Below are 27,352 nucleotides of genomic sequence, written 5' to 3'. Positions count from 1 at the left end.
ATCACTGGACCCTGAGACTGGTCCCTCACACACTGCGCCTCACATTCACACACACTTCAGCTGGGTCTGGATCACTAGACCCTGAGACTGGTCCCTCACACACTGAGCCTCACATTCACACACACTTCAGTTGGGTCTGGACCACTGGACCCTGAGACTGGTCCCTCACACACTGAGCCTCACATTCACACAAACTTCAGCTGGGTCTGGATCACTAGACCCTGAGACTGGTCCCTCACTCACTGAGACTCACATTCACACACACTTCAGCTGGGTCTGGATCACTAGACCCTGAGACTGGTCCCTCAAACACTGAGCCTCACATTCACACACATATCAGCTGGGTCTGGATCACTGGACCCTGAGACTGGTCCCTCACACACTGAGGCTCACATTCACACACACTTCAGCTGGGTCTGGATCACTGGACCCTGAGACTGGTCCCTCACACACTGAGCCTCACATTCACACACACTTCAGCTGGGTCTGGATCACTAGACCCTGAACTGGTCCCTCACACACTGAGCCTCACATTCACACACACTTCAGTTGGGTCTGGACCACTGGACCCTCAGACTGGTCCCTCACACACTGATCCTCACATTCACACACACTTCAGCTGGGTCTGGATCACTGGACCCTGAGACTGGTCCCTCACACACTGATCCTCACATTCACACACACTTCAGCTGGGTCTGGATCACTGGACCCTGAGACTGGTCTCTCACACACTGAGCCTCACATTCACACACACTTCAGCTGGGTCTGGATCACTGGACCCTGAGGCTGGTCCCTCACACACTGAGCCTCACATTCCCACAAACTTCAGCTGGGTCTGGATCACTGGACCCTGAGACTGGTCCCTCACACACACAGCTCCACATTCACACACACTTCAGCTGGGTCTGGATCACTGGACCCTGAGACTGGTCCCTCACACACTGATCCTCACATTCACACACACTTCAGCTGTGTCTGGATCACTCGACCCTGAGACTGGTCGCTCACACACTGATCCTCACATACACACACACTTCAGCTGGGTCTGGATCACTGGACACTGAGACTGGTCCCTCACACACTGAGCCCCACATTCACACACACTTCAGCTGTGTCTGGATCACTAGACCCTGAGACTGGTCCCTCACACACTGAGCCTCACATTCACACACACTTCAGCTGGGTCTGGATCACTAGACCCTGAGACTGGTCCCTCACACACTGAGCCTCACATACACAAACACTTCAGCTGGGTCTGGATCACTGGACCCTGAGACTGGTCCCTCACACACTGATCCTCACATTCACACACACTTCAGCTGGGTCTGGATCACTGGACACTGAGACTGGTCTACTCACACACTGAGCCTCACATTCACACACACTTCAGCTGGGTCTGGATCACTGGACCCTGAGACTGGGCCCTCACACACTGAGCCTCACATTCACACACACTTCAGCTGGGTCTGGATCACTGGACCCTGAGACTGGTCCCTCACACACTGATCCTCACAATCACACACACTTCAGCTGGGACTGGATCACTGGAACCTGAGACTGGTCCCTCACACACTGATCCTCACATTCACACACACTTCAGCTGGGTCTGGATCACTGGACCCTGAGAATGGTCCCTCACACACTGATCCTCACATTCACACAAACTTCAGCTGGGTCTGGATCACTGGACCCTGAGACTGGTCCTTCACACACTGAGTCTCACATTCACACACACTTCAGCTGGGTCTGGATCACTGGACCATTAAACTGGTCCCTCACACACTGAGCCTCACATTCACACACACTTCAGCTGGGTCTGGATCACTAGACCCTGAGACTGGTCTCTCACACACTGAGCCTCACATTCACACACAGTTCAGCTGGGTCTGGATCACTGGACCCTGAGACTGGTCCCTCACACACTGAGCCTCACATTCACACACACTTCAGCTGGGTCTGGATCACTAGACCCTGAGACTGGTCCCTCACTCACTGAGACTCACATTCACACACACTTCAGCTGGGTCTGGATCACTAGACCCTGAGACTTGTCCCTCGCACACTGAGCCTCACATTCACACACACTTCAGCTGGGTCTGCATCACTGGACCCTGAGACTGGTCTTTCACACACTGAGCCTCACATTAACACACACTTCAGCTGCGTCTGGATCACTGGACCCTGAGACTGGTTCCTCACACACTGATCCTCACATTCACACACACTTCAGCTGGGTCTGGATCACTGGACCCTGAGACTGGCCCCTCACACACTGAGCCTCACATTCACACAAACTTCAGCTGGGTCTGGATCACTGGACCCTGAGACTGGTCCCTCACACACTGAGCCCCACATTCACACACACTTCAGCTGGGTCTGGATCACTAGACCCTGAGACTAGTCCCTCACACTCTGATCCTCACATTCACATACACTTCAGCTGGGTCTGGATCACTGGACCCTGAGACTGGTCCATCACACACTGATCCTCACATTCACACACACTTCAGCTGGGTCTGGATCACTAGACCCTGAGACTGGACCCTCACACACTGATCCTCACATTCATACACACTTCAGCTGGGTCTGCATCACTGGACCCTGAGACTGGTCCCTCACACACTGAGCCCCACATTCACACACACTTCAGCTGGGTCTGGATCACTGGACCCTGAGACTGGTCCCTCACACACTGAGCCCCACATTCACACACACTTCAGCTGGGTCTGGATCACTAGACCCTGAGACTGGTCCCTCACACACTGAGCCTCACATTCAAACACACTTCAGCTGGGTCTGGATCACTAGACCCTGAGACTGGTCCCTCACACACTGAGCCTCACATTCAAACACACTTCAGCTGGGTCTGGATCACTGGACCCTGAGACTGGTCCCTCACACACTGATCCTCACATTCACACACACTTCAGCTGGGTCTGGATCAATGGACCCTAAGACTGGTGCCTCACACACTGATCCTCACATTCACACACACTTCAGCTGGGTCTGGATCACTGGACCCAGTGACTGGTCCCTCACACACAGAGCCTCACATTCACACACACTTCAGCTGGGTCTGGATCACTGGACACTGAGACTGGTCCCTCACACAATGAGCCTCACATTCACACACACTTCAGCTGGATTTGGATTACTGGACACTGAGACTGGTACCTCACAAACTGAGCCTCACATTCACACTCACTTCAGCTGGGTCTGGATCACTGGACCCTGAGACTGGTCCCTCACACACTGATCCTCACATTGACACACACTTCAGCTGGGTCTGGATCACTGGACCCTGAGACTGGTCTACTCACACACTAAGCCTCACATTCACACACACTTCAGCTGGGTCTGGATCACTGGACCCTGAGACTGGTCCCTCACACACTGATCCTCACATTCACACACACTTCAGCTGGGTCTGGATCACTGGACCCTGAGAATGGTCCCTCACACACTGATCCTCACATTCACGCAAACTTCAGCTGGGTCTGGATCACTGAAACCTGAGACTGGTCTCTCACACACAGAGCCTCACATTCACACACAGTTCAGCTGGGTCTGGATCACTAGACCCTGATACTGGTCCCTCACTCACTGAGACTCACATTCACACACACTTCAGCTGGGTCTGGATCACTAGACCCTGAGACTAGTCCCTCACACACTGAGCCTCACATTCACACACACTTCAGCTGGGTCTGGATCACTGGACCCTGAGACTGGTCCCTCACACACTGCGCCTCACATTCACACACACTTCAGCTGGGTCTGGATCACTAGACCCTGAGACTGGTCCCTCACACACTGAGCCTCACATTCACACACACTTCAGCTGGGTCTGGACCACTGGACCCTGAGACTGGTCCCTCACACACTGAGCCTCACATTCACACAAACTTCAGCTGGGTCTGGATCACTAGACCCTGAGACTGGTCCCTCACTCACTGAGACTCACATTCACACACACTTCAGCTGGGTCTGGATCACTGGACCCTGAGACTGGTCCCTCACATACTGAGGCTCACATTCACACACACTTCAGCTGGGTCTGGATCACTGGACCCTGAGACTGGTCCCTCACACACTGAGCCTCACATTCACACACAATTCGGCTGTGTCTGGATCACTCGACCCTGAGACTGGTCCCTCACACACTGATCCTCACATACACACACACTTCAGCTGGGTCTGGATCACTGGACCTTAGACTGGTCCCTCACACACTGAGCCCCACATTCACACACAGTTCAGCTGGGTCTGGATCACTGGACTCTGAGACTGGTCCCTCACACACTGAGCCTCACATTCACACACACTTCAGCTGGGTCTGGATCACTAGACCCTGAGACTGGTCCCTCACACACTGAGCCTCACATTCTCAAACACTTCAGCTGGGTCTGGATCACTGGACCCTGAGACTGGTCCCTCACACACTGATCCTCACATTCACACACACTTCAGCTGGGTCTGGATCACTGGACACTGAGACTGGTCTACTCACACACTGAGCCTCACATTCACACACACTTCAGCTGGGTCTGGATCACTGGACCCTGAGGCTGGGCCCTCACACACTGAGCCTCACATTCACACACACTTCAGCTGGGTCTGGATCACTGGACCCTGAGACTGGTCCCTCACACACTGATCCTCACAATCACACACACTTCAGCTGGGACTGGATCACTGGAACCTGAGACTGGTCCCTCACACACTGATCCTCACATTCACACACACTTCAGCTGGGTCTGGATCACTGGACCCTGTGAATGGTCCCTCACACACTGATCCTCACATTCACACAAACTTCAGCTGGGTCTGGATCACTGGACCCTGAGACTGGTCCTTGACACACTGAGCCTCACATTCACACACACTTCAGCTGGGTCTGGATCACTGGACCATGAGACTGGTCCCTCACACACTGAGCCTCACATTCACACACACTTCAGCTGGGTCTGGATCACTAGACCCTGAGACTGGTCTCTCACACACTGAGCCTCACATTCACACACAGTTCAGCTGGGTCTGGATCACTGGACCCTGAGACTGGTCCCTCACACACTGAGCCTCACATTCACACACACTTCAGCTGGGTCTGGATCACTAGACCCTGAGACTGGTCCCTCACTCACTGAGACTCACATTCACACACACTTCAGCTGGGTCTGGATCACTAGACCCTGAGACTGGTCCCTCGCACACTGAGCCTCACATTCACACACACTTCAGCTGGGTATGGATCAGTGGACCCTGAGACTGGTCCCTCACACACTGAGCCTCACATTCACACACACTTCAGCTGGGTCTGGATCACTGGAACCTGAGACTGGTCCTTCACACACTGAGCCTCACATTCACTCACACTTCAGCTGGGTCTGGACCACTGGACCCTGAGACTGGTCCCTCACACACTGAGCCTCACATTCACACAAGCTTCAGCTGGGTCTGGATCACTAGACCCTGAGACTGGTCCCTCACTCACTGAGACTCACATTCACACACACTTCAGCTGGGTCTGGATCACTAGACCCTGAGACTGGTCCCTCACACACTGAGCCTCACATTCACACACATATCAGCTGGGTCTGGATCACTGGACCCTGAGACTGGTCCCTCACACACAGAGGCTCACATTCACACACACTTCAGCTGGGTCTGGATCACTGGACCCTGAGACTGGTCCCTCACACACTGAGCCTCACATTCACACACACTTCAGCTGGGTCTGGATCACTGGACCCTCAGACTGGTCCCTCACACACTGATCCTCACATTCACACACACTTCAGCTGGGTCTGGATCACTGGACCCTGAGACTGGTCCCTCACACACTGATCCTCACATTCACACACACTTCAGCTGGGTCTGGATCACTGGACCCTGAGACTGGTCTCTCACACACTGAGCCTCACATTCACACACACTTCAGCTGGGTCTGGATCACTGGACCCTGAGGCTGGTCCCTCACACACTGAGCCTCACATTCCCACAAACTTCAGCTGGGTCTGGATCACTGGACCCTGAGACTGGTCCCTCACACACACAGCTCCACATTCACACACCCTTCAGCTGGGTCTGGATCACTGGACCCTGAGACTGGTCCCTCACACACTGATCCTCACATTCACACACACTTCAGCTGTGTCTGGATCACTCGACCCTGAGACTGGTCCCTCACACACTGTTCCTCACATTCACACACACTTCAGCTGGGTCTGGATCACTGGACCCTGAGACTGGTCCCTCACACACTGATTCTCACATTCACACACAATTCGGCTGTGTCTGGATCACTCGACCCTGAGACTGGTCCCTCACACACTGATACTCACATACACACACACTTCAGCTGGGTCTGGATCACTGGACCCTGAGACTGGTCCCTCACACACTGAGCCCCACATTCACACACAGTTCAGCTGGGTCTGGATCACTGGACCCTGAGACTGGTCTTTCACACACTGAGCCTCACATTAACACACACTTCAGCTGCGTCTGGATCACTGGACCCTGAGACTGGTTCCTCACACACTGATCCTCACATTCACACACACTTCAGCTGGGTCTGGATCACTGGACCCTGAGACTGGCCCCTCACACACTGAGCCTCACATTCACACAAACTTCAGCTGGGTCTGGATCACTGGACCCTGAGACTGGTCCCTCACACACTGAGCCCCACATTCACACACACTTCAGCTGGGTCTGGATCACTAGACCCTGAGACTGGTCCCTCACACACTGATCCTCACATTCACATACACTTCAGCTGGGTCTGGATCACTGGACCCTGAGACTGGTCCATCACACACTGATCCTCACATTCACACACACTTCAGCTGGGTCTGGATCACTAGACCCTGAGACTGGACCCTCACACACTGATCCTCACATTCATACACACTTCAGCTGGGTCTGGATCACTGGACCCTGAGACTGGTCCCTCACACACTGAGCCCCACATTCACACACACTTCAGCTGGGTCTGGATCACTGGACCCTGAGACTGGTCCCTCACACACTGAGCCCCACATTCACACACACTTCAGCTGGGTCTGGATCACTAGACCCTGAGACTGGTTCCTCACACACTGAGACTCACATTCAAACACACTTCAGCTGGGTCTGGATCACTGGACCCTGAGTCTGGTCCCTCACACACTGATACTCACATTCACACACACTTCAGCTGGGTCTGGATCACTGGACCCTGAGACTGGTCCCTCACACAATGAGCCTCACATTCACACACACTTCAGCTGGATTTGGATTACTGGACACTGAGACTGGTACCTCACAAACTGAGCCTCACATTCACACTCACTTCAGCTGGGTCTGGATCACTGGACCCTGAGACTGGTCCCTCACACACTGATCCTCACATTCACACACATTTCAGCTGGGACTGGATCACTAGACCCTGACACTGGTCCCTCACACACTGATCCTCACATTCACACACACTTCAGCTGGGTCTGGATCACTGGACCCTGAGACTGGTGCCTCCCACACTGATCCTCACATTCACACACACTTCAGCTGGGTCTGGATCACTGGACACTGAGACTGGTCCCTCACACACTGAGCCTCACATTCACACACAGTTCAGCTGGGTCTGGATCACTGGACCCTGAGACTGATCCCTCACACACTGAGCCTCACATTCGCACACACTTCAGCTGGGTCTGGATCACTGGACCCTGAGACTGGTCCCTCACACACTGATCCTCACATTCACACACACTTCAGCTGGGACTGGATCACTGGACCCTGATACTGGTCCCTCACACACTGATCCTCACATTCACACACACTTCAGCTGGGTCTGGATCACTGGACCCTGAGACTGGTCCCTCACACACTGATCCTCAAATTCACACAAACTTCAGCTGGGTCTGGATTACTGGACACTGAGACTGGTCCCTCACACACTGAGCCTCACATTCACACACAGTTCAGCTGGGTCTGGATCACTGGACCCTGAGACTGGTCCCTCACACACTGAGCCTCACATTCACACACACTTCAGCTGGGTCTGGATCACTGAACCCTGAGACTGGTCCCTCACACACTGAGCCTCACATTCACACACACTTCAGCTCGGTCTCGATCACTAGACCCTGAGGCTGGTCCCTCACACACTGATCCTCACATTCACACACACTTCAGCAGGGTCTGGTTCACTCGACCCTGAGACTGGTCCCTCACACACTGAGCCTCACATTCACACACAATTCAGCTGGGTCTGGATCACTGGAACCTGAGACTGGTCCCTCACACACTGAGCCTCACATTCACACACACTTCAACTGGGTCTGGATCACTCGACCCTGAGACTGGTCCCTCACACACTGAGCCTCACATTCACACACACTTCAGCTGGTTCTGGATCACTAGACCCTGAGACTGGTCCCTCACACACTGAGCCTCACATTCACACACACTTCAGCTGGGTCTGGATCACTGGACCCTGAGCCTGGTCCCTCACACATTGATCCTCACATTCACACACACTTCAGCTGGGTCTGGATCACTAGACCCTGAGACTGGTCCCTCACTCACTGATCCTCACACTCACACACACTTCAGCTGGGTCTGGATCACGAGACCCTGAGACTGGTCCCTCACTAACTGAACCTCACATTCACACACACTTCAGCTGGGTCTGGATCACTAGACCCTGAGACTGGTCTCTCACACACTGAGCCTCACATTCACACACAGTTCAGCTGGGTCTGGATCACTGGACCCTGAGACTGGTCCCTCACACACTGAGCCTCACATTCACACACACTTCAGCTGGGTCTGGATCACTAGACCCTGAGACTGGTCCCTCACTCACTGAGACTCACATTCACACACACTTCAGCTGGGTCTGGATCACTAGACCCTGAGACTGGTCCCTCGCACAATGAGCCTCACATTCACACACACTTCAGCTGGGTCTGGATCACTGGACCCTGAGACTGGTCTTTCACACACTGAGCCTCACATTAACACACACTTCAGCTGCGTCTGGATCACTGGACCCTGAGACTGGTTCCTCACACACTGATCCTCACATTCACACACACTTCAGCTGGGTCTGGATCACTGGACCCTGAGACTGGCCACTCACACACTGAGCCTCACATTCACACAAACTTCAGCTGTGTCTGGATCACTGGACCCTGAGACTGGTCCCTCACACACTGAGCCCCACATTCACACACACTTCAGCTGGGTCTGGATCACTAGACCCTGAGACTGGTCCCTCACACACTGATCCTCACATTCACATACACTTCAGCTGGGTCTGGATCACTGGACCCTGAGACTGGTCCATCACACACTGATCCTCACATTCACACACACTTCAGCTGGGTCTGGATCACTAGACCCTGAGACTGGACCCTCACACACTGATCCTCACATTCATACACACTTCAGCTGGGTCTGGATCACTGGACCCTGAGACTGGTCCCTCACACACTGAGCCCCACATTCACACACACTTCAGCTGGGTCTGGATCACTGGACCCTGAGACTGGTCCCTCACACACTGAGCCCCACATTCACACACACTTCAGCTGGGTCTGGATCACTAGACCCTGAGACTGGTTCCTCACACACTGAGACTCACATTCAAACACACTTCAGCTGGGTCTGGATCACTGGACCCTGAGACTGGTCCCTCACACACTGATACTCACATTCACACACACTTCAGCTGGGTCTGGATCACTGGACCCTGAGACTGGTCCCTCACACAATGAGCCTCACATTCACACACACTTCAGCTGGATTTGGATTACTGGACACTGAGACTGGTACCTCACAAACTGAGCCTCACATTCACACTCACTTCAGCTGGGTCTGGATCACTGGACCCTGAGACTGGTCCCTCACACACTGATCCTCACATTCACACACATTTCAGCTGGGACTGGATCACTAGACCCTGACACTGGTCCCTCACACACTGATCCTCACATTCACACACACTTCAGCTGGGTCTGGATCACTGGACCCTGAGACTGGTCTTTCACACACTGAGCCTCACATTCACACACACTTCAGCTGGGTCTGGATCACTAGACCCTGAGACTGGTCCCTCGCACAATGAGCCTCACATTCACACACACTTCAGCTGGGTCTGGATCACTGGACCCTGAGACTGGTCTTTCACACACTGAGCCTCACATTCACACAAACTTCAGCTGTGTCTGGATCACTGGACCCTGAGACTGGTCCCTCACACACTGAGCCCCACATTCACACACACTTCAGCTGGGTCTGGATCACTAGACCCTGAGACTGGTCCCTCACACACTGATCCTCACATTCACATACACTTCAGCTGGGTCTGGATCACTGGACCCTGAGACTGGTCCATCACACACTGATCCTCACATTCACACACACTTCAGCTGGGTCTGGATCACTAGACCCTGAGACTGGACCCTCACACACTGATCCTCACATTCATACACACTTCAGCTGGGTCTGGATCACTGGACCCTGAGACTGGTCCCTCACACACTGAGCCCCACATTCACACACACTTCAGCTGGGTCTGGATCACTGGACCCTGAGACTGGTCCCTCACACACTGAGCCCCACATTCACACACACTTCAGCTGGGTCTGGATCACTAGACCCTGAGACTGGTTCCTCACACACTGAGACTCACATTCAAACACACTTCAGCTGGGTCTGGATCACTGGACCCTGAGACTGGTCCCTCACACACTGATACTCACATTCACACACACTTCAGCTGGGTCTGGATCACTGGACCCTGAGACTGGTCCCTCACACAATGAGCCTCACATTCACACACACTTCAGCTGGATTTGGATTACTGGACACTGAGACTGGTACCTCACAAACTGAGCCTCACATTCACACTCACTTCAGCTGGGTCTGGATCACTGGACCCTGAGACTGGTCCCTCACACACTGATCCTCACATTCACACACATTTCAGCTGGGACTGGATCACTAGACCCTGACACTGGTCCCTCACACACTGATCCTCACATTCACACACACTTCAGCTGGGTCTGGATCACTGGACCCTGAGACTGGTCCCTCCCACACTGATCCTCACATTCACACACACTTCAGCTGGGTCTGGATCACTGGACACTGAGACTGGTCCCTCACACACTGAGCCTCACATTCACACACAGTTCAGCTGGGTCTGGATCACTGGACCCTGAGACTGATCCCTCACACACTGAGCCTCACATTCGCACACACTTCAGCTGGGTCTGGATCACTGGACCCTGAGACTGGTCCCTCACACACTGATCCTCACACTCACACACACTTCAGCTGGGACTGGATCACTGGACCCTGATACTGGTCCCTCACACACTGATCCTCACATTCACACACACTTCAGCTGGGTCTGGATCACTGGACCCTGAGACTGGTCCCTCACACACTGATCCTCACATTCACACAAACTTCAGCTGGGTCTGGATTACTGGACACTGAGACTGGTCCCTCACACACTGAGCCTCACATTCACACACAGTTCAGCTGGGTCTGGATCACTGGACCCTGAGACTGGTCCCTCACACACTGAGCCTCACATTCACACACACTTCAGCTGGGTCTGGATCACTGAACCCTGAGACTGGTCCCTCACACACTGAGCCTCACATTCACACACACTTCAGCTCGAGCTCGATCACTAGACCCTGAGGCTGGTCCCTCACACACTGATCCTCACATTCACACACACTTCAGCAGGGTCTGGTTCACTCGACCCTGAGACTGGTCCCTCACACACTGAGCCTCACATTCACACACAATTCAGCTGGGTCTGGATCACTGGAACCTGAGACTGGTCCCTCACACACTGAGCCTCACATTCACACACACTTCAACTGGGTCTGGATCACTCGACCCTGAGACTGGTCCCTCACACACTGAGCCTCACATTCACACACACTTCAGCTCGGTCTCGATCACTAGACCCTGAGGCTGGTCCCTCACACACTGATCCTCACATTCACACACAGTTCAGCTGGGTCTGGATCACTGGACCCTGAGACTGATCCCTCACACACTGAGCCTCACATTCGCACACACTTCAGCTGGGTCTGGATCACTGGACCCTGAGACTGGTCCCTCACACACTGATCCTCACATTCACACACACTTCAGCTGGGACTGGATCACTGGACCCTGAGACTGGTCCCTCACACACTGATCCTCACATTCACACAAACTTCAGCTGGATCTGGATTACTGGACACTGAGACTGGTCCCTCACACACTGAGCCTCACATTCACACACAGTTCAGCTGGGTCTGGATCACTGGACCCTGAGACTGGTCCCTCACACACTGAGCCTCACATTCACACACACTTCAGCTGGGTCTGGATCACTGAACCCTGAGACTGGTCCCTCACACACTGATCCTCACATTCACACACACTTCAGCTGGGTCTGGATCACTGGACCCTGAGACTGGTCCCTCACACACTGATCCTCACATTCACACAAACTTCAGCTGGGTCTGGATTACTGGACACTGAGACTGGTCCCTCACACACTGAGCCTCACATTCACACACAGTTCAGCTGGGTCTGGATCACTGGACCCTGAGACTGGTCCCTCACACACTGAGCCTCACATTCACACACACTTCAGCTGGGTCTGGATCACTGAACCCTGAGACTGGTCCCTCACACACTGAGCCTCACATTCACACACACTTCAGCTCGGTCTCGATCACTAGACCCTGAGGCTGGTCCCTCACACACTGATCCTCACATTCACACACACTTCAGCAGGGTCTGGTTCACTCGACCCTGAGACTGGTCCCTCACACACTGAGCCTCACATTCACACACAATTCAGCTGGGTCTGGATCACTGGAACCTGAGACTGGTCCCTCACACACTGAGCCTCACATTCACACACACTTCAACTGGGTCTGGATCACTCGACCCTGAGACTGGTCCCTCACACACTGAGCCTCACATTCACACACACTTCAGCTGGTTCTGGATCACTAGACCCTGAGACTGGTCCCTCACACACTGAGCCTCACATTCACACACACTTCAGCTGGGTCTGGATCACTGGACCCTGAGCCTGGTCCCTCACACATTGATCCTCACATTCACACACACTTCAGCTGGGTCTGGATCACTAGACCCTGAGACTGGTCCCTCACTCACTGAGCCCCACATTCACACACACTTCAGCTGGGTCTGGATCACTAGACCCTGAGACTGGTTCCTCACACACTGAGACTCACATTCAAACGCACTTCAGCTGGGTCTGGATCACTGGACCCTGAGACTGGTCCCTCACACACTGATACTCACATTCACACACACTTCAGCTGGGTCTGGATCACTGGACCCTGAGACTGGTCCCTCACACAATGAGCCTCACATTCACACACACTTCAGCTGGATTTGGATTACTGGACACTGAGACTGGTACCTCACAAACTGAGCCTCACATTCACACTCACTTCAGCTGGGTCTGGATCACTGGACCCTGAGACTGGTCCCTCACACACTGATCCTCACATTCACACACATTTCAGCTGGGACTGGATCACTAGACCCTGACACTGGTCCCTCACACACTGATCCTCACATTCACACACACTTCAGCTGGGTCTGGATCACTGGACCCTGAGACTGGTCCCTCCCACACTGATCCTCACATTCACACACACTTCAGCTGGGTCTGGATCACTGGACACTGAGACTGGTTCCTCACACACTGAGCCTCACATTCACACACAGTTCAGCTGGGTCTGGATCACTGGACCCTGAGACTGATCCCTCACACACTGAGCCTCACATTCGCACACACTTCAGCTGGGTCTGTATCACTGGACCCTGAGACTGGTCCCTCACACACTGATCCTCACATTCACACACACTTCAGCTGGGACTGGATCACTGGACCCTGATACTGGTCCCTCACACACTGATCCTCACATTCACACACACTTCAGCTGGGTCTGGATCACTGGACCCTGAGACTGGTCCCTCACACAATGAGCCTCACATTCACACACACTTCAGCTGGATTTGGATTACTGGACACTGAGACTGGTACCTCACAAACTGAGCCTCACATTCACACTCACTTCAGCTGGGTCTGGATCACTGGACCCTGAGACTGGTCCCTCACACACTGATCCTCACATTCACACACATTTCAGCTGGGACTGGATCACTAGACCCTGACACTGGTCCCTCACACACTGATCCTCACATTCACACACACTTCAGCTGGGTCTGGATCACTGGACCCTGAGACTGGTCCCTCCCACACTGATCCTCACATTCACACACACTTCAGCTGGGTCTGGATCACTGGACACTGAGACTGGTCCCTCACACACTGAGCCTCACATTCACACACAGTTCAGCTGGGTCTGGATCACTGGACCCTGAGACTGATCCCTCACACACTGAGCCTCACATTCGCACACACTTCAGCTGGGTCTGGATCACTGGACCCTGAGACTGGTCCCTCACACACTGATCCTCACATTCACACACACTTCAGCTGGGACTGGATCACTGGACCCTGATACTGGTCCCTCACACACTGATCCTCACATTCACACACACTTCAGCTGGGTCTGGATCACTGGACCCTGAGACTGGTCCCTCACACACTGATCCTCACATTCACACAAACTTCAGCTGGGTCTGGATTACTGGACACTGAGACTGGTCCCTCACACACTGAGCCTCACATTCACACACACTTCAGCTGGGTCTGGATCACTGGACACTGAGACTGGTCCCTCACACACTGAGCCTCACATTCACACACAGTTCAGCTGGGTCTGGATCACTGGACCCTGAGACTGATCCCTCACACACTGAGCCTCACATTCGCACACACTTCAGCTGGGTCTGGATCACTGGACCCTGAGACTGGTCCCTCACACACTGATCCTCACATTCACACACACTTCAGCTGGGACTGGATCACTGGACCCTGATACTGGTCCCTCACACACTGATCCTCACATTCACACACACTTCAGCTGGGTCTGGATCACTGGACCCTGAGACTGGTCCCTCACACACTGATCCTCACATTCACACAAACTTCAGCTGGGTCTGGATTACTGGACACTGAGACTGGTCCCTCACACACTGAGCCTCACATTCACACACAGTTCAGCTGGGTCTGGATCACTGGACCCTGAGACTGGTCCCTCACACACTGAGCCTCACATTCACTCACACTTCAGCTGGGTCTGGATCACTGAACCCTGAGACTGGTCCCTCACACACTGAGCCTCACATTCACACACACTTCAGCTCGGTCTCGATCACTAGACCCTGAGGCTGGTCCCTCACACACTGATCCTCACATTCACACACAACTTCAGCAGGGTCTGGTTCACTCGACCCTGAGACTGGTCCCTCACACACTGAGCCTCACATTCACACACAATTCAGCTGGGTCTGGATCACTGGAACCTGAGACTGGTCCCTCACACACTGAGCCTCACATTCACACACACTTCAACTGGGTCTGGATCACTCGACCCTGAGACTGGTCCCTCACACACTGAGCCTCACATTCACACACACTTCAGCTGGTTCTGGATCACTAGACCCTGAGACTGGTCCGTCACACACTGAGCCTCACATTCACACACACTTCAGCTGGGTCTGGATCACTGGACCCTGAGCCTGGTCCCTCACACATTGATCCTCACATTCACACACACTTCAGCTGGGTCTGGATCACTAGACCCTGAGACTGGTCCCTCACTCACTGATCCTCACAGTCACACACACTTCAGCTGGGTCTGGATCACGAGACCCTGAGACTGGTCCCTCACTCACTGAACCTCACATTCACACACACTTCAGCTGGGTCTGGATCACTAGACCCTGAGACTGGTCCCTCAAACACTGAGCCTCACATTCACACACACTTCAGCTGGGTCTGGATCACTGGACCCTGAGACTTGTCCCTCACACACTGATCCTCACATTCACACAAACTTCAGCTGGGTCTGGATCACTGGACCTGAGACTGGTTCCTCACACACTGATCCTCACATTCACACACACTTCAGCTGGGTCTGCATCACTGGACCCTGAGACTGGTCCCACACACACTGAGCCTCACATTCACACACACTTCAGCTGGGTCTGGATCACTGGACCCTGAGACTGGTCCCTCACACACTGATACTCACATTCACACACACTTCAGCTGGGTCTGGATCACTGAACACTGAGACTGGTCCCTCACACACTGAGCCTCACATTCACACACACTTCAGCTGGGTCTGGATCACTGGACCCTGAGACTGGTCACTCACACACTGATCCTCACATTCACACACACTTCAGCAGGGTCTGGATCACTGGACACTGAGACTGGTCCCTCACACACTGAGCCTCACATTCACACACACTTCAGCTGGGTCTGGATCACTGGACCCTGAGACTGGTCCCTCACACACTGAGCCTCACATTCACACACACTTCAGCTGGGTCTGGATCACTGGACACTGAGACTGGTCCCTCACACACTGAGCCTCACATTCATACACACTTCAGCTGGGTCTGGATCACTGGAACCTGAGGCTGGTCCCTCACACACTGATCCTCACATTCACACACACTTCAGCTGGGTCTGGATCACTAGACCCTGAGCCTGGTCCCTCACACACTGATCCTCACATTCACACACACTTCAGCTGGGTCTGGATCACTGGACCCTGAGACTGGCCCCTCACACACTGAGCCTCACATTCACACAAACTTCAGCTGGGTCTGGATCACTGGACCCTGAGACTGGTCCCTCACACACTGAGCCCCACATTCACACACACTTCAGCTGGGTCTGGATCACTAGACCCTGAGACTGGTCCCTCACACACTGATCCTCACATTCACATACACTTCAGGTGGGTCTGGATCACTGGACCCTGAGACTGGTCCCTCACACACTGATCCTCACATTCACACACACTTCAGCTGGGTCTGGATCACTGGACCCAGTGACTGGTCCCTCACACACAGAGCCTCACATTCACACACACTTCAGCTGGGTCTGGATCACTGGACACTGAGACTGGTCCCTCACACAATGAGCCTCACATTCACACACACTTCAGCTGGATTTGGATTACTGGACACTGAGACTGGTACCTCACAAACTGAGCCTCACATTCACACTCACTTCAGCTGGGTCTGGATCACTGGACCCTGAGACTGGTCCCTCACACACTGATCCTCACATTCACACACATTTCAGCTGGGACTGGATCACTAGACCCTGACACTGGTCCCTCCCACACTGATCCTCACATTCACACACACTTCAGCTGGGTCTGGATCACTGGACACTGAGACTGGTCCCTCACACACTGAGCCTCACATTCACACACAGTTCAGCTGGGTCTGGATCATTGGACCCTGAGACTGATCCCTCACACACTGAGCCTCACATTCGCACACACTTCAGCTGGGTCTGGATCACTGGACCCTGAGACTGGTCCCTCACACACTGATCCTCACATTCACACACACTTCAGCTGGGACTGGATCACTGGACCCTGATACTGGTCCCTCACACACTGATCCTCACATTCACACACACTTCAGCTGGGTCTGGATCACTGGACCCTGAGACTGGTCCCTCACACACTGATCCTCACATTCACACAAACTTCAGCTGGGTCTGGATTACTGGACACTGAGACTGGTCCCTCACACACTGAGCCTCACATTCACACACAGTTCAGCTGGGTCTGGATCACTGGACCCTGAGACTGGTCCCTCACACACTGAGCCTCACATTCACACACACTTCAGCTGGGTCTGGATCACTGAACCCTGAGACTGGTCCCTCACACACTGAGCCTCACATTCACACACACTTCAGCTCGGTCTCGATCACTAGAGCCTGAGGCTGGTCCCTCACACACTGATCCTCACATTCACACACACTTCAGCAGGGTCTGGTTCACTCGACCCTGAGACTGGTCCCTCACACACTGAGCCTCACATTCACACACAATTCAGCTGGGTCTGGATCACTGGAACCTGAGACTGGTCCCTCACACACTGAGCCTCACATTCACACACACTTCAACTGGGTCTGGATCACTCGACCCTGAGACTGGTCCCTCACACACTGAGCCTCACATTCACACACACTTCAGCTGGTTCTGGATCACTAGACCCTGAGACTGGTCCCTCACACACTGAGCCTCACATTCACACACACTTCAGCTGGGTCTGGATCACTGGACCCTGAGCCTGGTCCCTCACACATTGATCCTCACATTCACACACACTTCAGCTGGGTCTGGATCACTAGACCCTGAGACTGGTCCCTCACTCACTGATCCTCACAGTCACACACACTTCAGCTGGGACTGGATCACGAGACCCTGAGACTGGTCCCTCACTCACTGAACCTCACATTCACACACACTTCAGCTGGGTCTGGATCACTAGACCCTGAGACTGGTCCCTCAAACACTGAGCCTCACATTCACACACACTTCAGCTGGGTCTGGATCACTGGACCCTGAGACTTGTCCCTCACACACTGATCCTCACATTCACACACACTTCAGCTGGGTCTGGATCACTGGACCTGAGACTGGTTCCTCACACTGATCCTAACATTCACACACACTTCAGCTGGGTCTGCATCACTGGACCCTGAGACTGGTCCCACACACACTGAGCCTCACATTCACACACACTTCAGCTGGGTCTGGATCACTGGACCCTGAGACTGGTCCCTCACACACTGATACTCACATTCACACACACTTCAGCTGGGTCTGGATCACTAGACCCTGAGACTGGTCCCTCACACACTGATCCTCACAGTCACACACACTTCAGCTGGGTCTGGATCACTAGACCCTGAGACTGGTCCCTCACACACTGAACCTCACATTCACACACACTTCAGATGGGTCTGGATCACTAGACCCTGAGACTGGTCGCTCAAACACTGAGCCTCACATTCACACACACTTCAGCTGGGTCTGGATCACTGGACCCTGAGACTGGTCCCTCACACACTGATCCTCACATTCACACACACTTCAGCTGGGTCTGGATCACTGGACCTGAGACTGGTTCCTCACACACTGATCCTCACATTCACACACACTTCAGCTGGGTCTGGATCACTGAACACTGAGAGTGGTCACTCATACACTGATCCTCACATTCACACACACTTCAGCAGGGTCTGGATCACTGGACACTGAGACTGGTCCCTCACACACTGAGCCTCACATTCACACACACTTCAGCTGGGTCTGGATCACTGGACCCTGAGACTGGTCCCTCACACACTGAGCCTCACATTCACACACACTTCAGCTGGGTCTGGATCACTGGACACTGAGACTGGTCCCTCACACACTGAGCCTCACATTCATACACACTTCAGTTGGGTCTGGATCACTGGAACCTGAGGCTGGTCCCTCACACACTGATCCTCACATTCACACACACTTCAGCTGGGTCTGGATCACTAGACCCTGAGCCTGGTCCCTCACACACTGATCCTCACATTCACACACACTTCAGCTGGGTCTGGATCACTGGACCCTGAAACTGGCCCCTCACACACTGAGCCTCACATTCACACAAACTTCAGCTGGGTCTGGATCACTGGACCCTGAGACTGGTCCCTCACACACTGAGCCCCACATTCACACACACTTCAGCTTGGTCTGGATCACTAGACCCTGAGACTGGTCCCTCACACACTGATCCTCACATTCACATACACTTCAGCTGGGTCTGGATCACTGGACCCTGAGACTGGTCGCTCACACACTGAGCCCCACATTCACACACACTTCAGCTGGGTCTGGATCACTGGACCCTGAGACTGGTCCCTCACACACTGAGTCCCACATTCACACACACTTCAGCTGGGTCTGGATCACTAGACCCTGAGACTGGTCCCTCACACACTGAGACTCACATTCAAACACACTTCAGCTGGGTCTGGATCACTGGACCCTGAGACTGGTCCCTCACACACTGATCCTCACATTCACACACACTTCAGCTGGGTCTGGATCAATGGACCCTAAGACTGGTGCCTCACACACTGATCCTCACATTCACACACACTTCAGCTGGGTCTGGATCACTGGACCCAGTGACTGGTCCCTCACACACAGAGCCTCACATTCACACACACTTCAGCTGGGTCTGGATCACTGGACACTGAGACTGGTCCCTCACACAATGAGCCTCACATTCACACACACTTCAGCTGGATTTGGATTACTGGACACTGAGACTGGTACCTCACAAACTGAGCCTCACATTCACACTCACTTCAGCTGGGTCTGGATCACTGGACCCTGAGACTGGTCCCTCACACACTGATCCTCACATTCACACACATTTCAGCTGGGACTGGATCACTAGACCCTGACACTGGTCCCTCACACACTGATCCTCACATTCACACACACTTCAGCTGGGTCTGGATCACTGGACCCTGAGACTGGTCCCTCCCACACTGATCCTCACATTCACACACACTTCAGCTGGGTCTGGATCACTGGACACTGAGACTGGTCCCTCACACACTGAGCCTCACATTCACACACACTTCAGCTGGGTCCGGATTACTGGACACTGAGACTGGTCCCTCACACACTGAGCCTCACATTCACACACAGTTCAGCTGGGTCTGGATCACTGGACCCTGAGACTGGTCCCTCACACACTGAGCCTCACATTCACACACACTTCAGCTGGGTCTGGATCACTGAACCCTGAGACTGGTCCCTCACACACTGAGCCTCACATTCACACACACTTCAGCTAGGTCTGGATCACTAGACCCTGAGGCTGGTCCCTCACACACTGATCCTCACATTCACACACACTTCAGCAGGGTCTGGTTCACTCGACCCTGAGACTGGTCACTCACACACTGAGCCTCACATTCACACACAATTCAGCTGGGTCTGGATCACTGGAACCTGAGACTGGTCCCTCACACACTGAGCCTCACATTCACACACACTTCAACTGGGTCTGGATCACTCGACCCTGAGACTGGTCCCTCACACACTGAGCCTCACATTCACACACACTTCAGCTGGTTCTGGATCACTAGACCCTGAGACTGGTCCCTCACACACTGAGCCTCACATTCACACACACTTCAGCTGGGTCTGGATCACTGGACCCTGAGCCTGGTCCCTCACACACTGATCCTCACATTCACACACATTTCAGCTGGGACTGGATCACTAGACCCTGACACTGGTCCCTCACACACTGATCCTCACATTCACACACACTTCAGCTGGGTCTGGATCACTGGACCCTGAGACTGGTCCCTCCCACACTGATACTCACATTCACACACACTTCAGCTGGGTCTGGATCACTAGACCCTGAGACTGGTCCCTCACACACTGATCCTCACAGTCACACACACTTCAGCTGGGTCTGGATCACTAGACCCTGAGACTGGTCCCTCCACACTGAACCTCACATTCACACACACTTCAGCTGGGTCTGGATCACTAGACCCTGAGACTGGTCGCTCAAACACTGAGCCTCACATTCACACACACTTCAGCTGGGTCTGGATCACTGGACCCTGAGACTGGTCCCTCACACACTGATCCTCACATTCACACACACTTCAGCTGGGTCTGGATCACTGGACCTGAGACTGGTTCCTCACACATTGATCCTCACATTCTCACACACTTCAGCTGGGTCTGGATCAATGAATACTGAGACTGGTCACTCACACACCGATCGTCACATTCACACACACTTCAGCAGGGTCTGGATCACTGGACACTGAGACTGGTCCCTCACACACTGAGCCTCACATTCACACACACTTCAGCTGGGTCTGGATCACTGGACCCTGAGACTGGTCCCTCACACACTGAGCCTCACATTCACACACACTTCAGCTGGGTCTGGATCACTGGACACTGAGACTGGTCCCTCACACACTGAGCCTCACATTCATACACACTTCAGCTGGGTCTGGATCACTGGAACCTGAGGCTGGTCCCTCACACACTGATCCTCACATTCACACACACTTCAGCTGGGTCTGGATCACTAGACCCTGAGCCTGGTCCCTCACACACTGAGCCTCACATTCACACACACTTCAGCTGGGTCTGGATCACTAGACCCTGAGACTGGTCCCTCACACACTGATCCTCACATTCACACACACTTCAGCTGGGTCTGGATCACTGGACCCTGAGACTGGTCCCTCACACACTGAGCCTCACATTCACACACACTTCAGCTGGGTCTGCATCACTGGACCCTGAGACTGGTCCCTCACACACTGAGCCCCACATTCACACACACTTCAGCTGGGTCTGGATCACTGGACCCTGAGACTGGTCCCTCACACACTGAGCCTCACATTCACACACACTTCAGCTGGGTCTGGATCACTAGACCCTGAGACTGGTCCCTCACACACTGAGCCTCACATTCACGCACACTTCAGCTGGGTCTGGATCACTAGACCCTGAGACTGGTCCCTCACACACTGATCCTCACATTCACACACACTTCAGCTGGGTCTGTATCACTTGACCCTGAGACTGGTCCCTCACACACTGAGCCTCACATTCACACACACTTCAGCTGGGTCTGGATCACTGGACCCTGAGACTGGTCCCTCACACACTGATCCTCACATTCACACACACTTCAGCTGGGTCTGGATCACTGGACCCTGAGACTGGTCCCTCACACACTGAGCCTCACATTCACACACACTTCAGCTGGGTCTGGATCACTGGACCCTGAGACTGGTCCCTCACACACTGTGCCTCACATTCACACACACTTCAGCTGGGTCTGGATCACTGGACCCTGAGACTGGTCCCTCACACACTGAGCCTCACATTCACACAGACTTCAGCTGGGTCTGGATCACTGGACCCTGAGACTGGTCCCTCACACACTGATCCTCACATTCACACACACTTCAGCTGGGTTTGGATCACTGGTCCCTGATACAGGATATGCAGCGAGTGAGTGAGGACAATGGCGGGGTTTTCCTGCAGAAAGTGAGCCTCAGTAAATTTTAGGTGAAGGCGAGCTCGATGAAAGCGACACTATTTTACTGCTCACAAGGTTAGAATCACGTTGCTGTCACAGTGTGCAATCTGACCTGCGGTCACAGATATCTGACAGCAGGCAATGGCCACCTGGGTCATTTCTTCCTGAGAAGAGTCTGCAGCTGTTCACACACCGTGCTACTGGTTCTCATTGCCAGTGGTGTTGTTACTCTGCAAACACCATTGTACATAGACAGTGGGAAAGGGGACTCACTGCTGGAAACACCACCGTTTACAGACTCCAGGACAATGGATTCACGGCCACAATCAACATCACTTCAGTTCCAATAAATTCCACAGAGCCGCAGGTGATGGAGAAGCTGTTCATGAACTGGAGAATGTAAACTTTCAAAGACAATACATGCTGATTGATATAATGATCTGTTTATTATTCTCCAGGCATTTCCACACTCAAAAACCATCACAGTTATCATTCACTTCCTGATATTCTTCAGCTATTAAATCGAAAGGTGTATTTTCCTTTTAAACTCGGGATGGTGGGACTGACCTATCAAGAAAGACTGGAACAACTGGGCTTGTATTCACTGGAGTTCAGAAGAGTGAGAGGGGACCTCATAGAAACGTTTAAAATTCTGACGGGTTTGGACAGGTTGGATGCAGGAAGAATGTTCCCAATGTTGGGGAAGTCCAGAACCAGGGGTCACAGTCTAAGGATGAGGGGTAAGCCATTTAGGACCGAGATCAGGAGAAACTTCTTCACCCAGAGAGTGGTGAACCTGTGGAATTCTCTACCACAGAAAGTAGTTGAGGCCAATTCACTAAATATATTCAAAAGGGAGTTAGATGAAGTCCTTACTACTCGAGGGATCAAGGGGTATGGCGTGAAAGCAGGAAGTGGGTACTGAAGTTTCATGTTCAGCCATGAACTCATTGAATGGCGGTGCAGGCTAGAAGGGCTGAATGGCCTGCGCCTGCACCTATTTTCTATGTTTCTATGTTTCTATAACCCACGTGTTCTGATGATCATCCGGCAATAAACATGGTCACAACATCCTAAACCTCAATGCTGGGACTTGTATCTCTCTGTGTCCAGGAGGATGATTTAATCCAATTAAACTGCTCCCTCTATTATAACCCACTGTCTACATAATGGTCTTCTACCTTGTTCACAGACACTTACATAGGAAACCGCAGGCCTTGTCAGATATTGCCCAGTTTTGTGTCTGACGAAGCCTGGGCCTGAGTTGTAGCCTGCTGAGGTTCAGGTAAAATATAACTCAGGATACGATATGTGATGTAATGCAGGTCTAATGTTGGGAATTGCTCTAAACTTTCCTTTGCTGAACTAAATTAAATATTATTCTCAGAGGATACTGCAACCCATTTTTCAGCTCATCTCTGAATTTAGTCTGGGTTACTGCATAAATGCACGTGTTTGTACAGCAGCTCAAAAGCAGCAGCATGTAGCTGGTACTGTCTGCAATATACATCGGGTCATTGAAACCTGTAGAATAATAGTGGTTTGTAATTCGCATTAATAAGAAAAATATCACATACGCCATCCAGAGCAGTATGAAGTTACCGGATATAGCGAAGAGTAAGATGATGGATTTCCTTCGGTTCTCCATCTCCGGATCATTGTGATTCACATCTTTCTTACTGCCCCTCAGCCTCCTGCGGACTCTGCTGGCGGCCAAAATGTATCCTACAGTCAGAGCATTGAGCAGCAGTATCAGTAATATTGGGAGCAGTGGGGTAAAACAGCGGTTAATCCAGTCAAATGTTACCCAAGCAGTTACAGTGTAATACTCGAGTTTTGCAACACACCACCAGGGTACATGGTCGATTGTATAGTGGGGTTCATATATAAAGAACCAGGGGATGTTTTTTATACAGAACAGCAGGCACACGGTTCCTATAACCAGGGATGCAGTTTTCTCGGTGCAATATTTAGTCCTCAGCTTCTGGCAACAAATGGTAACAAAACGATCGAAAGTGAAAGCGATGGTTAACCAGACAGAAATATCGGTGACTGCACGCATCAGCGCTATGTGGAAAGAACACACAGGTGTGATGAACAGGAAGGTAGTCGGGAAATAATAATTATTAATCCGAACCAGTATCACATCAGTGATAATGACCAGTAGATCCGCCGCTGCCATGGCCACCAGGTAGCGAGTGATACATCTGGAGAGACCGCACTTTCCCCGGGACAGGATCACAATCGTCACCACATTAGCTGTAAAAGGGAAACACACAGGAACAGGGAATCAGCCGTCAGTTTACAGCAAGGGAGCCAGTTACACAGGATTTGGTGTGAAATGTACTTTACTGCAGGATCTGGGGACTGGAACTGAACTCTTTACCGCTACTAGAATTGTCCAGCAGAACAGGATTTTAACATACAATTGCAATGTTAAATATCTGTGAGTGTGGGGTAAATACGTGAAAATAAACGATTCACAAAGAGTATAGAATAGACAAATGTAGTCTGGAAATTTCCTCGGAGGTGTTACCCTTCTGCCACTGAAACTTCGTAGAAAGTGATGTAGAAATCCACCGGAGATCCGAGTAAACTACTGGCCATTTAAATGTATGAATAAATGGACAGTGTGAGAATGAGTTATGGATAATTGCTAAAAGTAGCAGTTCAGTGACAGAGGAAGAAATGAACAGAAAACTAATTGAAAATAAGTCATGAATGGTCAATTCTAAATTGGGAGATGTTTGGGGAGCGGTGAGAATAACGCCTGACCGAAATGCAGTGAATACTAAAGGGGAACAACCGAGGCTGAGACAAAGTGCGGGATTTGGGTCCGTGGACAGGAAAGGGGAGCGGATACAAGATGTGGGTACGAAATGGCTCAGAGTTCTCATGTTGTATTCGCAGACTGGAGGCGATGAGTAAAGACCTTTGGACAAACTACTGTCAAACACCACGATAATAGGGGAGTTGGTATGTTTCAACTCAACCAAGTTGCAACAGTTACGTTTATAATCCACCAGATGAACATTTAATCTGATCAACTGACTTAGTGGCCAGAAGTCGCAGGTCTTTACATTGGTGCCTTGTACAGTGCAACCCCGCATCTGGACAAACTCCAACAATAACCACAATGGGGAGAAGTTCAGATGTGATCATGAACAAACAATCTTAACTTGCACCTTCTTCTGTGATCCTAGGAAAAATATACATTCCAAAGTATACAATGACACAAGGGCCATAATCTTCACCTCGCTTTTGACGCCTCTAATAATGCAGCAAACTTCAGAGGGAGTTGTGGGTGGCGATCTCTAGACCGAAGCAAAGATACAGTACAAGTGACAATAGAGGCTGTAGTCCAGCCCAGGACATACCTGCCGAGATTCAGCTTCAGAAAGGCTCCGTGGTAAGGTCTTAGCTCTGAATTGGCAGAATCCATCTTTAATATTAATCCGGCACATAGCAATATGGAGAATCTGTCTCTGGTGAGAAAGACTGGCGGAAAGTACATCCCAGGGGATGTGGGACATTATATGTACCTGAGCTTCGAGCGCAATCTATCAACAATGAAATATATGCTCAGAAGTGTTTGATTCGGATTTCTTTGGTTTGCAGGATAGTGTGACATTTCGCAGTTGTTCCAACTTGATATACGTAAAGAGCTCCATGTGTTCATTTGTAAAGAAATAGAGACAGGCAGACAGCGAGAGAGAGACTACATATACAAAAGAAACATCGGCACTGAAAAGATATCCTGAACAAGATAAGCGGCCGGTGTAGAAATAATTAACTGCATTCCCGTTCAACTGTGTTTAGACAATACAGTCTTAGCTGGGAATTAAATTACATGAGTATATAAGATTAATAAAGTTAAGTATGGGTGTGGGGTGGGGGCGGCGTGTGGTTACTATGAATACAGAAGTATAATGAAAATCTACACAGAAAAATGCACAAAGTAACTCTGAATCAAACACAAGAAATGGGCTGTCCTGTGCTGTTTACAAGATGGAGGTGGGTCTCCTTTTTGAACGGCTGCAGTCCGTGTTGTTAGCTGGTGAGCTGCATGAAATAATGGCGAAGATATGAGGAGATAATATTTCCGACTGGGCTTTGCAAATGGCCAAATCTGTCAGTAATTTATGTATCTGAACTATAGAGCCTAATAAAAGTTGCTAAAATCATGTCTCCTGTTCAGTATTTGTCAAATCACTTAATTAATTCAACAATTGGAACATTATTACAACAACAATAATTTCTACTTATA

At 52.0% G+C, this 27,352-nt stretch overlaps 1 protein-coding gene across 1 annotated transcript; it reads right to left on the bottom strand.

Moving 5' to 3' along the window:
* Positions 1-24,430: 24,430 nt before the first annotated feature.
* On the bottom strand, positions 24,431-25,324 carry LOC139247219 (probable G-protein coupled receptor 139; the record flags this gene model as incomplete). The annotated part of the gene is made up of 1 exon (XM_070871565.1): positions 24,431-25,324. A coding segment is annotated over one exon (894 nt), but the record flags the coding sequence as incomplete, so codon positions are not given.
* Positions 25,325-27,352: the final 2,028 nt, after the last annotated feature.

The sequence above is a fragment of the Pristiophorus japonicus genome, unplaced genomic scaffold (assembly GCF_044704955.1).
Source record: "Pristiophorus japonicus isolate sPriJap1 unplaced genomic scaffold, sPriJap1.hap1 HAP1_SCAFFOLD_263, whole genome shotgun sequence".
In the NCBI taxonomy this organism is placed as follows: Eukaryota; Metazoa; Chordata; class Chondrichthyes; family Pristiophoridae; genus Pristiophorus; species Pristiophorus japonicus.
The sequence above is the reverse complement of the archived record's forward strand: the minus strand, read 5'-3'. Positions and strand labels throughout refer to the sequence as shown.